This window comes from Scyliorhinus torazame, chromosome 2, assembly GCF_047496885.1.
Source record: "Scyliorhinus torazame isolate Kashiwa2021f chromosome 2, sScyTor2.1, whole genome shotgun sequence".
NCBI classification, from domain to species: domain Eukaryota; kingdom Metazoa; phylum Chordata; class Chondrichthyes; order Carcharhiniformes; family Scyliorhinidae; genus Scyliorhinus; species Scyliorhinus torazame.
In genome coordinates, this window is record NC_092708.1 from 86,346,400 (window position 1) to 86,362,054 (window position 15,655).

Here is a 15,655-nt window from a genome sequence, read left to right on the forward strand (position 1 = left end):
GTCTACACCTGGACCAGAGGGGTATCAATATCCTGGGGGGGGGCGGGAAATTTGCTCATGCTCTTCGGGAGGGTTTAAACTAGTTCATCAGGGGATTGGGAACCTGAATTGTAGCTCCAGTATACAGGAGGTTGAGAGTAGTGAGGTCATGAGTAAGGTTTCAAAGTTGCAGGAGTGTACTGGCAGGCAGGAAGGTGGTTTAAAGTGTGTCTTCTTCAATGCCAGGAGCATCCGGAATAAGGTGGGTGGACTTGCGGCATGGGTTAGTACCTGGGACTTCGATGTTGTGGCCATTTCGGAGACATGGATAGAGCAGGGACAGGAGTGGTTGTTGCAGGTGCCGGGGTTTAGATATTTCAGTTAACTCAGGGAAGGTGTTAAAAGAGGGGGAGGGGTGGCATTGTTAGTCAAGGACAGTATTACGGTGGCGAAAGGACGTTTGATGAGGACTCGTCTACTGAGGTTGTATGGGCTGAGGGTAGAAGCAGGAAAGGAGAGGTCACCCTGTTAGGGGTTTTCTATAGGCCTCCGAGAAGTTCCAGAGATGTAGAGGAAAGGAGAGGTCACCTTCTCAAAGAACTCAAAAGGTTTGTGAGGCACGACCTACCCTTCACAAAACCGTGTTGACTATCTCTAATCAAATTATTCCTTTCCAGATGATTATACATCCTATCTCTTATAAACCTTTCCAAGATTTTGCCTACAACAGAAGTAAGGCTCACTGGTCTATAGTTACCGGGGCTGTCTCTTGAACAAGGGGACAACATTTGCTATCCTCCAGTCTTCTGGCACTATTCCTGTAGACAAAGATGACTTAAAGATCAAAGCCAAAGACTCAGCAATCTCCTCCCTAGCTTCCCAGAGAATCCTAGATAAATCCCATCCGGCCGAGGGGACTTATCTGATTTCACACTTTCCAGAATTGTTAACACCTCCTCCTTATGAACCTCAAGCCATTCTAGTCTAGTAGCCTCATCTCAGTATTCTCCTCGTCAATATTGTCTTTTTCCTGTGTGAATACTGACGAAAAATATTCATTTAGCACCTCTCCTATCTCCTAGCACTCCACGCACAACTTCCCACTACTGTCCTTGACTGGCCCTACTCTTACCCTAGTCATTCTTTTATTCCTGACATATCTATAGAAAGCTTTAGGGTTATCCTTGATCCTACCTGCCAAAGACTTCTCATGTCCCCTCCTGGCTCTTCTTAGCTCTCTCTTTAGGTCCTTCCTAGCTAACTTGTAACTCTCGAGCGCCCTAACTGAACCTTCTTGTCTCATCCTTACATAAGCCTCCTTCTTCCTCTTGACAAGTGTTTTGACTGCTTTAGTAAACCACGGTTCCCTTGCTCGACCACTTCCTCCCTGCCTGACAGGTACATACTTATCAAGGACACGCAGTAGCTGTTCCTTGAACAAACTCCACATTTCCATTGTGCCCATCCCCTGCAGTTTTCCTCTCCATCCGATGCATCCTAAGTCTTGCCTCATCGCATCATAATTGCCTTTCCCCCAGATATAACTCTTGCCCTGCGGTATATACCTATCCCTTTCCATCACTCAAGTAAATGTAATCGAATTGTGGTCACTATCACCATAGTGCTCACCTACCTCCAAATCTAACACCTGTCCTGGTTCATTACCCAGTACCAAATCCAATATGGCCTCACCTCTCGTTGGCCTATCTACATCCTGTGTCAGGAAACCCTCCTGCACACATTGGACAAAACTGGACCCATCTAAAGTACTCGAACTATAGCGTTTCCAGTCAATATTTGGAAAATTAAAGACCCCATAACAACTACCCTGTTGCTTTCGCTCCTATCCTGAATCATCTTTGCAATGCTTTCCTCTACATCTCTGGAACCTTTCGGAGGCCTATAGAAGACCCCTAACAGGGTGACCTCTCCTTTCCTGCTTCTAACCTCAGCCCATACTACCTCAGTAGATACTCAGTAGTCCTCATCAAACGTCCTTTCTGCCACCGTAATACTGTCCTTGACTAACAATGCCACCCCTCCCCCTCTTTTACCACCTTCCCTGAGCTGACTGAAATATGTTCATTTGGTACAAGTCACAGGACCCTGGCTGCTCACTCTGCTGACTATTCACTGTATCCTGTAAATACAGAACCTCTGGTCATTTGGAAGCCCACCCAAGCTGCCCATCTGGAAATCCTCAGACCGCAGATGTTCCATCAACAGAATGGACGTGGCCAAGCTCAATCAGTGACACACCAGATGCTCCCACTCCTCAGTGCTCTCACCAGAAGTGCAGCCCCACTGCAGGGGAAGCAGGGGAATAGCAGAGCTCACCACAAACAAAGGACACATGCACTGTGGCCTTTGGCACCCTACCTGGCACACTGACGCTCTCAGGGCAGAGGCCTCAACAGTGACACTATCAGCTAGCCCATTTTGCAGGACGACCTGCTGTCTCCAAGTCTTGACTGTCCACCGCAACCCTCTTCCCACCCATCCTGCCCCCGGACAGTTTGTCACAACCTGTGACTCACATCACACTGCAGCAACGCTCCCTGCAGATGCACACTTCCCTCGCTCACCTCCATCTGTAGGACCTGCCCACACACAAGCCTCTAAGCATGGAGGTGATTGGTGGCACACCGTGACCCACTCCACCGCACAGTCAGGTGCCACCCTGCTGGCGGGATTCACACAACCCACCCAATGAGGACACCCACAGTAGAACCCATTGGGGAGACAGGACAGGGCTGCAGTGCCTATTGCTGACAAGGGTTGTGGCAGCCACCGGCACCCATGTTGACATGGATGGGTGAGGATAAAGGCTCTCAAGTCCCACTCACTGCTGGGGAAAGGCCCGCTGCCCAAGAGATGTGCCAGTAACAGGTGCAGGGGATTCAGGTTCGCTAATGTCCTTTAGGGAAGGAAATCTACCATCCTTACCTGATCTGGCCTACATGTGACTCCAGATGCACAGCAATGTGGTTGTCTCTTAACTGCCCCCTCAAGGGCAATTAGGGATGAACAATAAATGCTGGTCTAACCAGCGACGTCCAAGTCCCATGAATGAATTTTTTAAAGATGTTGAGGTGCTCCAGTACCTCCCCTGCGGGAGGCACCGGCATGGGCCCCATTACCTCTTCCTCCCTCAGGGTGCTTGATGGCCCCTGGGCTATTCCATTGCATGGAAGTATGGCTCGAGTGAGCTCCGGAGGCTCCACCATCACTTGGCCTGCCAGTCTGGGAGGCCCACTCTCGTCTCAACCAGGGTCTCAATGCCCTCAACCATGGAGCATGGAGACTGGGACACGTCCCTCAGCGAGTTAGTCATGTCCCTCTGTGCCTGGGCCAGGTCAGTCAGCACGCGGCCAATGCTCTTGTCGCCCTCAGCTATGACCCTTTGTGACTGGGAGGTCAGGGGCACCCCTCTGGTCTTCTCCCACTCCCTTCTGTTATGGGCCGTCTTTTCCGAGGGGACACATTAAGGACATGGTGAGACGCTTGGAGGCGAGTTACACAGGGGTTCTGTAGCTGGTGATATGTGTGTGCAAGACAGCTGGCCAGAGATTATAATGCAGGTTTTGTGGTTTGGTGCGGAGTGGGATGTGAGGGAGATACAGGCATATGGGTTTTGATTGGCCTCTCGGGGAGTGGGAGGGTGATATGAGTAGTGAGGGAAGGGAGTGATGCCAAGGGGACAGAGGTGGTGACTCTCACAAGGAGGTCATTCATCTTCTTGCAGCACTGCATGACAGTCCCTCTGGTGAGGCTCACCGCTCTGCGCGCCTCAGCCACCTCCGCCCAGGCCTGGTTGACAACCGCATGTGGTAGCCATGCTGGGGAAGAGGGTGCTTCTCCTTAACTCCATCAGTCAAGCTCCCATCTGCAAATCGGGATGCAACTCTTCGTGGAGCCATCTTATTGGCTGGCAATAGAATGTGTCAGGAATGGAGTGCTTATAAGTAACTCCAGGTTCTCAAGCTCTCCAACGCCAGTTCGGCCCCAGCGAATCCGATGCCGGCGGGAATGAGAATTGCGTTGGATTCAAGTGGGCAGAGTGCTGGCCCATTACCAGGTCGTGAATTCCTTGAGAAATAGCCCCCCTGACGGGAACACAACCCACATGCAATTCAGCTCCGGCGTCAACACTTGCGGCGCGATGCACCAGCCACATCCCGCCAGATCCATACGGGATGCGGTTGGTAGATCCTGCAAGAGCCCTCTTCTGGGATTCCCGGTGGTTGTTACGCCACGTGAGGTCTAATGAGATCTCATGATCTGGATCCTGCCCATAATAGGGATCCAGACATGCATAGTTAAGTAAGCTGCTCACTTAACTCTGCTGATGCCGGATCTAACCGGCAAGTGGGATCTACTGGCCTCGGCGAGGAGACCGCAAACCGGACACTGTTCAGCACTGGTCCGCACAAATGGGCACTTGGGGGGGGAGGGGGTCTCCCACATGATCCCAGGTGACCCCCGGGTGGTTGGCCTTTGGGCAGGGTGGCAGCTTGGCACTGCTGATGCCATCTGGGCATGATGGCACTGCCAGCCTGGCACCATGGCCATGCCACCTGGGCACTCTGGCAGTGCCACCCAGATTGCCCAGGTGCCATTGCCAGTCTGGCAGGAACACTGACAGGGTTCTAGGCTGGCAGTGCCATCATGCCCGGGGTATAGTTCTGCCCACACCAGGGGTAGGGCCCGAGGACCCCACAACAGATGGGTTAGGGTCTTGGGGGGGGGGGGGGGGGGGGGGGGTCCGGGTGTCGCATCAGGGGGCCAAAAGTTCTGGCACCCCAATCTCTTTCTGCACTGATGAGCAAGCGGATCTCCGCAATGCAGGAAATGTAGCCGAGTATGGCCTTGGCGTGGAGTTACTTGTGGAGATCGCGAAAAAGACAGAGTGCCATTCAATAGCGGCATCATTTCTGCTGCTATAAGCAGCGGGAACAACCCTGCGAATCCTACGCAGCGCCTGGCTCTATTGTTTTTTCGTTAGATCGCTCCCTTAGTCTCTGTTTTGGAGAATTTTGCCCTTTGTCTCCCAAATAGAGTCTCGCCTCCTGTGTTTGATTAGATGCATGAATGGAAAATCAAACAACACCAGTTCGCAGAAACATCTGAGCATATATTGAAATGTTGTAAGAAGTCTTACAACACCAGGTTAAAGTCCAACAGGTTTGTTTCGAATCACTAGCTTTCGGAGCACTGCTCCTCCCTCAGGTGAATGAAGAGGTGGGTTCCAGAAACATATATATAGACAAATTACCTGCAAAGACTCGCATTCCAGGCATTGTCTGGCATCTTTGACTTTGTCTATATATATGTTTCTGGAACCCACCTCTTCATTCACCTGAGGGAGGAGCAGTGCTCCGAAAGCTAGTGATTCGAAACAAACCTGTTGGACTTTAATCTGGTGTTGTCAGACTTTTTACTGTGCTCACCCGTCCAATGCCACATCTCCACATCATTGAAATATTGGTCATGGAATATATTTACATTAAAATGTCTTTATTTTGAGTTACTAGTTACATTTTAATTTTGTTTCAATAAAGCCCCACAGCTGTCATTTTCTCCTGAAAGATTAAGGTAATCTAAGCCACGTGCGTTTCCACATTTGCCACTCATTTAATCTTATTGTGATGATCAGTCAGGCAAAAGAAATCTTCAGAATTCTCATTGTGTGATGATCAAGACTGGATTTTAGCTGGAACTCTGGAAGTCCATTGCTCAAGATGTATTTTGTATTTGTTATTGTGACACTCTGATGGGATCATAAATGGCCATTGTCTTTTGTAGATTTTCCAACCTGGATGGGAGCCATCGGCATACAGTATTTGATGGAACCCTAGGCCACCCATTTGCCATTAGCCTATTTGAGGATACAATATATTGGACTGATTGGAACACAAAATCAGTGGAGAAAGCAAATAAATACACTGGGGAAGGCAGGGTGTTGTTAGTGAATGCCACCCACAGACCATTTGACATCCATGTATATCATCCATACAGACAGCCAATTGGTAAGAGTGCAATCTGTGAAGTTGACATAAAATGTAACATTTCATTTTGCATATTGTTATCTGCTGCATTGCAAGCTAAATCATGGAATGATTTAATCTTGTACATTAATTTCTTGGACTGAAAATTTCCAGCCTTTCCCACTGGCTGGATCTTCTGGTCTCGTTGATGGTGGCCCTCACAGCATGTTCCCTGGCGGCGAAGGGTATGAGCCATGGAAAAAACCAGCGCCACCGGCGGGACCAGAACATTCCGCCAATAGTGGGCCATTCCGCTGCCCCAAACCACACCTTCTAGAAAAGGGTATTTTGAATCTTTTGCAGAAAACTGGACTTTACATTGCAGTCACTTTGGTCAATGGTGCTTAGTTAAGATATGCGTCCAGTAAGATGGTAAACTTGATGTTTAGCCTTTCTTTTTTTATGTTTTGTGGTTTTACCTACCAGAGCTAGTATTGTAGCTTATGCATGAGTGTCATAGGAAGAATCCCCAAGATATTGCTTTTTAGCCTGTGTAATTCTTATCAGCGACTTCACATTGTCGTGAAGGGGGTTTTGACCCCAGTTAAAATATGTGTTACTGTGAATTTATCCAAAGTAACTATTAACTTAATATTCCTGTACTAAGTCACACGGGATCAGAGGTGAGCTGGCAAGATGGATACAGAACTGGCTAGGTCATAGAAGGCAGAGAGTAGCAATGGAAGGGTACTTTTCTGATTGGAGGGCTGTGACTAGTGGCGTTCCACAGGGTTCAGTGCTGGGACCGTTGCTGTTCGGAGTATATATAAATGATTTGGAGTAAAATATAACTGGTCTGATTAGTAAGTTTGCTGACAACACAATGGTTGGTGGAATTGTGGATAGTGATGAGGATTGTCAGAGGATACAGCAGGATTTAGATGGAATTTCATCCGGATAAATGTGAGGTAAGGCATTTTGGAAAATCTAATACAGGTAGGGAATATACAGTGAATGGCAGAACCCTCAAGAGTATTGACAGTCAGAGAGATCTAGGTGTACAGGTCCACAGGTCACTGAAAGGGGTAACACAAGTGGAGAAGGTAGTCACATGCTTGCCTTCATTGGCCGAAGAATTAAGTATAAAAATTGGCAAGTCATGTTTCAGCTGTATAGAACCTTAGTTAGGCCACACTTGGAGTATAGTGTTCAATTCTGGCCGCCACACTACCAGAAGGATGTGGAGGCTTTAGAGAGGATGCTGAAGAGATTTACCAGGATGTTGCCTGGTATGGAGGGCATTAGCTATGAGGAGAGGTTGAATAGACTTTGTTCGTTCTCATTGGAGGTTGAGGGGCGACCTGATAGAGATCTACAAACTTTTAAGGGGCACAGACAGAGTAGATAGTCAGAGACTTGTTCCCAGGGTAGAGGGGTCAATTACTAGGGGGCATAGGTTTAAGGTGCGAGGGGCAAGGTTTAGAGTAGATGTACGAGGCAAGTTTTTTACACAGAGGGTAGTGGGTGGCTGGAACTCGCTGACAGAGGACATGGTGGAAGCAGGGACGATAGTGACATTTAAGGGGCATCTTGACAAATGCATGAATAGGATGGGAATAGAGGGATACGGACCCAGGAAGTGTAGAAGATTGTAGTTTAGTCGGGCAGCATGGTCGGCGCAGGCTTGGAGGGCCGAAGGGCCTGTTCCTGTGCTGTACTTTTCTTTGTTTTTTGTTCTAATTCTATATCATTTGATCTTTATTCCTTCACATTCCCATGGACTTAATCAGTCACCGCCAGCCACCCCCCCACCTGAATAAAAGTGCCTTGCCACCCAGCTTGTCAGGGAGTGACCAAGGGCGGGATTCACCATTGGCCGACACTGGAATCACGAAACACGATTGGGTGGGGACGCCGATTTCACGCCAAATCGCAATTCTCTATCACCACAGGGCATCAATGCATTCCAGAACGCATGTACAGTAAACACTATTTGCTTATCATTAGCAGGCCTGACCCACTATTCTCCGGGGCCTCTGCGATTCTCCGCCTCCGATGGGCCGAACTTGCGAGTGCGAGGTTCCTTTGTGCTTTTAAAAATTGTGAAACTGGGGTCATGGCTGCTGAGGGAGAGAGAGGGAGTACAGAAAGTGCCCAACATCGCCATCATTTTCTGACAGCTGTGCCGCTGGCCGGGGGCTTCTGCCAGGGCCGGGGGAGTAGCGGGGGGTGGCCTAGAGGTGGGTTGTGGGGTCGATGTGGATGGGCATGGAGCACCGTTGCTGCAGCCTGCAATGCAGCCATGCAGCTGCGTATGCCGCTGACTGCCCATTGTGAACCTATGGCCACAGGTCGTATGGTTTCCCCACCACCCCCCCAGGCCACCCCCCTTAAGTACCCTCTGGCCCCAGCCGACCAATCAATGGGACGGGCCCGCTCCAGCATAACCAGTGCTATCTTGTTGTCTGGGAAACAACTGTGCTAACCACTGTGCTACCGTGGGCAGCACAGTAGCACATGTTGGCACAGTTGCTTCACAGCTCCAGGGTCCCAGGTTCGATTCCCGGCTTAGGTCACGGTCTGTGTGGAATCTGCACGTTCTCCCCATGTCTGCGTGGGTTTCCTTCGGGTGCTCCGGTTTCCTCCCAAAGTCAAATGATGTGCAGGTTAAGTGGATTGGCTATGCTAAGCTGCCCTTAGTGTCCAAAAAAGGTTAGGTGGGGTTACTGGGATAGGATGGAGGTGTGGGTATAGGGTGGAGGTGTGGGCTTGGGTAGGGTGCTCTTTCCAAGGGCCGGTGCAGACTAGATCGGCTGAATGCCTCCTTCTGCACTGTGAATTCTATGATTATATGAGTGTGTGTGGGGATTATCTTGTGTATATGCGGCTGCAGCTTGTCAGCCTCTTGAGTGTCAATCACGGACCCGCCGAATCCTACACCGTTTCTCATTGGAATCGATAGTGTTCCACATGGTGAATGTGCTAGCCCCTCAATAATCGCTGAATCAGTCCAGGTTCAGTGCCAGTTTTGCTGTCATGGAAGTTCATTAACACTTATTCTCAGGAATGGAGAATCCCACCACACAGGTTTTCAGCCTCTGCCCATTAACCAATACTCAATCCATGCTAATATATTAACCCAATCACAAGTCACAGGTTGTTGTATGGTCAAACACGGTGAGAATCCACAGCAAACATAAGGGGCTGGATTCTCCACACCCTGACACCGAAATTGCTGCCGGCGCTGAGACGGAGAATCCATTTCCCCGCATGGAATCGGGACCGGAGCCGGTCCCCGATTCTCCGGGCCCCGAAAAGTGGCATAATCAGAGAGTACGCAACGCTGCATATCACCTACCTGCGGCCATTGATGGAGGACCACCCCGCCATTCTCCCCCCCCGACCGGCCGAAGTCCCAACGGCATGGATCTAACATGGCCCTGTCGGTCGGGATACTAGCGTGGCGGCTGCCGACTCAGTCCGCGGCCGCCCTGGTTGGGGGTGGGCCGATCGGAGGGCAGGGGGGACCTAATACGGGGCCGGGCAATTTTTGGGCAGGCGGTCAGGGTCGGGCGCGCGGCCGATCGGGGGCACTCTGTTTAGGGTCCAGCTCCATGGTCTGAGTCTGCCATGGAGCACGGCGCGGCTGCTGGAGGCCGCCACCGTGCGTATGCGCGGCCTCTGACCCGGAAGTGGGGGGGCCCATATCTGCAACAAACGCTGCTATTATAACGCTGGGTCATTGCTAGCTCCCTGCAGGGCTAGGAATATGTGGCCCTTTCACGCCAGTTTTTCTGCCGTGAAAGTCCACAGTTTTGACGACGGCGTGGGGACATTGTCCCAATAATGGAGAATCCAGCCCGAGAAATATATGAATCAAAATAAAATAGAAATTACTGCATTTTGACATAGCTTTTTATGAGCAACGTGCAGCTCAAACTGTTGGCAGCCAATACAGTACTTTCTGAAGTGAAATCAATAGATAATCAAAACGTTCTTCTTTGAATTAGAAATGAAAACTGCATTTGGAAAATGCTCAAAGATTCGGGGTGTGTGAGCTATTTGCCTTTACTCTGGAGTCAATATGCAGCCTTATGCTGCCGTTCCAATGTTTATTCTGTTTCCTTAGAAATGGACTGAAATAAATTCCTGTGAAAACTATCACTTTTTATACCTCTCCTCTTTCCAGCAAACAATCCCTGTGATTCAAATAATGGTGGCTGCTCCCATCTGTGCCTGATAGCTGAAGACGGGCAAGGCTACACATGTGAATGCCCAGATAACTTCATGAAGCAGTCTGACAGCACCAATCACTGTATCCCCATGTGCACAAGTACACAATACAGATGTCTAGACAATGAAAGGTACAATAATCAATACTGCATTTTTCTTGAGTCTTTGCATCTTATGCTCCTATTTAATTTGAACTACGCTCACAACATTTTCTGTTTATATTTCAGAATTACAATTGTTATCTTTTTTGCATTTTATTTAATTATGATTGTATTCTAATGTAAGGGTAACTACAGTTACATTTATTGTGTCAAGCAAGCGAAGCTGATTGTTTCAAACGTGATGGAATCCGTTGTTTCAAAGCTTGAATTTTTTGTGAAAGACCCTAATTGAAAAGGGAAACTGAGAAAGGAAACTGATTCTTCCATTTTTTAAGTGAGATAAGACTGAAGCTGAGATTGGAAACCAAACCATCTTGTTGAAATGATATAAAAGGAGACAGAGCCATCAGAGCTCAGTAGATGCTGAGTCCAGTGCTCCTGTACAGGCAGGCTGAAGAAGTCAGGAGGGCAGCACCTTGGCACAGTGGTTAGCACTGCTGCCTCATAGCTCCTGGGTCCCAGGTTCAATTCTGGCCTTGGATGACTGTCTGTGCGGAGTCTGCACTTTCTCTCCGCGCCTGCATGGGTTTCCTCCTGGTGCTCCAGTTTCCTCCCACAGTCCAAAGATGTACAGGTTAGGTGGATTGGCCATGCTAAATTGCCCCTTAGTGTCCAAAAGGTTACGGGGGGTTTACTGGGTTACGGGGATAGGGTGGAGGCGTGGGCTTAAGTAGGGTGCTCTTTCCAAGGGCTGGTGCGGACCCGATGGGCCGAATGGCCTCCCTTTGCACTGTAAATTCTATGATTCTATAAGAAGCTTCGAACAAGCAAAGACATAGTTGCTGCAGTTATTTTTGTTACTTGAAGATAATGCTGTTGGATCTACACCACCCAGACCATCATAAGCAGAGTGGAGGAAGTTCAGCAGACATGTCATTTTTGGTGAAGACAATGCCCATGGAACTCGGGTTGGTTGTGCACTGCTGTTGGCTGAGGATTAAGTTTAAATCCTAGAAAAAGAGGACCTTAAATTCTGTGTGGGGAAGACATATTTTAAAGGACTTTGTGCCTGAGATTGATGATATTTAGACTGGGTGACTTCCACTAAAGTCCAACACAAATTGGAGGAGCAGCACCTCACCTTGCAAGTAGGCAGGTTACAGCACTCAGGACTCAACATTGAGTTCAACAACTTTAAACTGTGACCTTGCTCCTCCATCTTGACCCTTTTTTATACCGAAAGCATTTTTTGTCTCAATGAAAACCTCCCATTTTCCCCACGGAGCCGTCTGCCACTTGTTCTTACGTTTTGCTTTCTCTGAACACTGACGTTATTCTCCCGTTAACACATTCCGATACCTTTTGTAAGTACTTTAAGTATAAGTACTTTAAGTATAAGTACTTGATATAACTACTAGCATCTTCTGCTATTAATGCTTCTTCTGTCTCCTGACCTACACATCTTTGTTGCAATCTCTCCTAGTTCCTACCAATCAGTGACCTTCTACTCTGCTCCAGCTGTTCCATGCCTCTTATGCAAGATTTAATCCACCAAGGTTGGGATTTTCCATCTTGGAGACTATGTTCTCCCACTGGAGCTGAACCGCACCTATTTGCACTCACGCTGGAAATGCAAATCAGGAAGTGAGTCCCAATTGTTCGCCATGGCACACTTATGCATGGTGAGGATTGCGAGAGATTTACCGCTATCGGGCCACCATTTTTAGCGTGCGGCCTGATAGTGAGGTCTGGCTGCTAGGCTCCCCTCTCCCCACAATGCAATTCAGCACAACACTCCTCAATGAAATTCAGCATCCCCCTCCACAGTATGAGGTTGACCCGACTCACACGACCATCCCCCAACCAGAGAACCCTTAATTAAGGAGGACCCACCAGAGACCCCATAAATAAAGAGGTCCCCATCAGAGATATCCTAAATAATGAGAACACCACCAGAAACCTCCTCATTCAAGAGACCCCCACCATAGACCCCCATGAGAGAGACCCTTGTCTGGAAGCTCCCTAGAATGGTGACACCTGCCTGGAAACTCCCTAGAAGAGAGATTCTTGTCTGGAAGCTGGAAAGCAGTCCAGGCAGAGGCAGCAAAAAAAATCACTGCTTTAAAACTCACCTGTGCAATATAGCTGCTGGCTCAGTCACAGGAAGCAGCACCTGTCAATTCCTGGAAAGAAAAAAACAGTCAGCTGGGTTTAAACCCCCTCAGATATTTTATCTGCAAGCCATTCATTCATTTATTTGTGAAATTGCTTTCCCTATGCTGTGATTGACAACTTCCACACACACCCAGCTGTCTGCATTGTTTCACTCATCTCCCTTCACGCTTGAGTGGCTTTGAAGTAGTCAGCTGTGAAACTAACAGAAAGCACTTAACTCTCTTTGATGTAGTCCAGGAGCTTTCAATCACAGCTTGATGTTTGTAAACATTATAGCTATTTTTCTGCCCGGCGCTGGATTCTCTGCCGCTGGGAGCGAAGTTCCTGATATGACGGAGAATGCAGCCCCGCATTGTTCTCTCCCAAACCACACCCTGACCTTCTGAGTCTCTGTGTGACTCATCTCTCTTGTGCCACACTAACAACACCCCCCTCCCCCTCCCTATTCCATAGTCCAGTATTTTTCAAACCTTTTTGCCCGGGACCCATTTTTATCCACCGGCCATCCTTTGGGACTTACAATGGCCGACCTTCGCCACACACGCCGGCCGACCTTTGCGATCCTCCATTTTCCTTTGCCTTTAATGCAAGAGGTGAGCCTGGGCTTATATTCTGTAGTCTAGGGCAGTGAAGAATGAGACATTACCTCATTGAAACAGACAGTATTCTCTCAGGACTCGACGGAGCAGATGCAGAATGCAAGTTTTCCTCAGATGGGTGATTTATAGCGTGGGGATATCGTCTGCAAATTACAATGCAACTATTTGAGACATAGATGAGGAGGAATTACTTAACTCAAAGTATTGTGAATCTTTTTAATCTCTAAAATTCACTATCAAAGAGAGTTCTGCAGGCTCAGCCATTGGGCATGTTCAAGACTGAACATGCAGATAAACTGAATTAAATTTTTTTAAAAACCTTCTCCTGGGTCAGTGCGCTGACGTCAGGAGGAAGCGGTGATTCCCTCTGGGCATGCGCACTGATGAGCGGTCATACATGCGCAGCACGCCCGCATTTTCAAAGCTGCTCGCAGCCGACATTTGTAAAAGCCGGCTGCTACAGCCATTGCGTCTGAATTCACGCGATCAGGAACACTGCGATGGATGGCTCCGTGACCCTCCTGACACCCACCCGCTACCCACCCGCGGGTCGCGATCCCCACTTTGAAAATGCCTGCCATAGTTTGCATGCATCCCCTTCCAGTCAAACATGTGTTTTCCCTTTGACCCCCTTGATTGTCGTGTTTCGTATACCCTGGTCAGGCTCCAGCTTCCCACCCCTCAATCTACCCTTTGCTCTCCTCCTCCACCTCCTTGCCTTTCTGCCTTCCATCCTGTCATCTTTTCCTCCTCACAGCCCTTGCAGCCTCATTTCACCATTGCCTTTCTTTTGTTCATCTTTCTCTCACAGTCTTTGCACAGCCTTCCTTCCCTATTGCTCCCTCTTGTGCTCATCATCCCTAACCTCCCCTCATACCCTATCCCTGGTCGAAATGCTCAGTTCTGAAAGTGGAGTTCTGCCTGTGTATAGTGGTGTCCCAGTGGAAAACGGTGTCACCCACCTGGAGCGGAAGACCCCTGCACATCCCAACCCCAGCCATAGTATTGGGCAGTATTTAAAAGTGGCGGACTGTAAGAGTACCACAGCACAGTGATGTCTTTCTGGACACTGTGCACAAATAGCAGGAGCAGAACAACCTGACAGCAGTGTGACATTCATCATATCAAGTCTGACACAGCACTATGGCAGGTAGGCTACATACGCCATACTCACCTCGAAGACACGAGCAAACTGAGTTTCAACATGTGCATGTCACTCCTTTTCTTTTAAAAAAAATTTAGAGTACCCAATTCATTTTTTCCCAATTAAGGGGCAATTTAGCGTGGCCAATCCACCTATCCTGCACATCCTTTGGGTTGTGGGGGCGAAATCCACGCAAACACGGGGAGAATGTGCAAACTTCACACGGACAGTGACCCAGAGCCGGGATCGAACCTGGGACCTCGGTGCCGTGAGGCCGCAGTGCTAACCCACTGCGCCACCGTGCTGCCGTTCGTCACTATTTTTCAAACGGCATTGAGGCCAAAGTAATTTCCTGCTGACGTGAAACCAGTTTGGAAGGCGCCACGAGATTCCAGCGAGCAGCCGTTTGAATGAGCAGCTGTTCATGAGATGGCAATGAATGCAAACGGCATTCACAACACTGAGCAGTGGGAGAACCAATCCGGCACTGGCACAATCACAAACTACTTTTACGTTGGAGGGCTTGCGGCCTTTTTGCTTGCAGCTGCATTGTCCGCTCCTGCCCGCAACAAAACTCACAGCAGGAGAGATGGGCTAGCTGCCCATTCTTTCCATAAATTGACATGGGATTTCACATTCTTTTTTAAAAACAGATTGCTGGTCTTGACCAAGATCATAACACAAATAATACGGCAAGAGGGATCAAATTGAAAGGAGATGTTTTGAGAGTGAATAACAAGGAGACAAACTGCTTTTTGTTTTGGTTCTTAGTCTATATGAGACATTCATGTGCATTAATTTGATGAGATTGTCATTCCAGGATTATTGGAAAATCACCTGTTTATTGCAGACTCCTCTTCCACATTGTGCCATTATATATTCTATTCATTAAAATACCCCAAGACTCCTGCCGTCTGTGGACATCTTTTCAGCATCCCCATCTAATGTAAAGAAGGATGGTAACATCTTATCTGTTATCAATTAGTTTACAAATAATGTCAAAGCTTGTAACTCCAACAGAACAGATATAGATTGTAGAAGCCTTGTACACCAGGAATGCATTTGGAAATCAGATGGGGAGGCAGTGAATTTTCTGTCCATAAATTTAATTTAAGCACACAGATTCAAAATGCTTTGGAACAGACATAGGAACTTAAAAAGGGCACAATTCCATCCCCCCAAAAAAATCTATGTCCAGTTTTGGGCGTAATTAACGTTTTTTGACGTCTGCAGCACCGAGAAAGACCCCACTATTCAACACCCCATTGAGGCCACACTTTAGACATTTCCTGCATTGGAAAGCTGAAGACAACTGCGGATCGGGGAGCCAATTTTAAAGGCAGTGACCCCACCGTGCCCTCTGAAGCCCCCCCCCCCCTACTTTGTCCAACTTCTTCCAGGGTCCTCGAGCCCCTCCTCTTATGGGCAAGACACTCC

General features: G+C 48.5%; 1 protein-coding gene across 2 annotated transcripts in view; it reads left to right on the forward strand.

Moving 5' to 3' along the window:
- LOC140389325 (low-density lipoprotein receptor-related protein 2-like) overlaps positions 1-15,655 on the forward strand; it is a 534,533-nt gene that overhangs the window by 409,730 nt on the left and 109,148 nt on the right. For both annotated transcript variants that reach the window (XM_072473491.1, XM_072473499.1), the window contains 2 exons: positions 5,785-6,008; positions 10,156-10,330. In XM_072473491.1, coding sequence (XP_072329592.1) covers positions 5,785-6,008; positions 10,156-10,330 — 399 coding nt within the window. The remainder of the gene's footprint in view (positions 1-5,784; positions 6,009-10,155; positions 10,331-15,655) is intronic.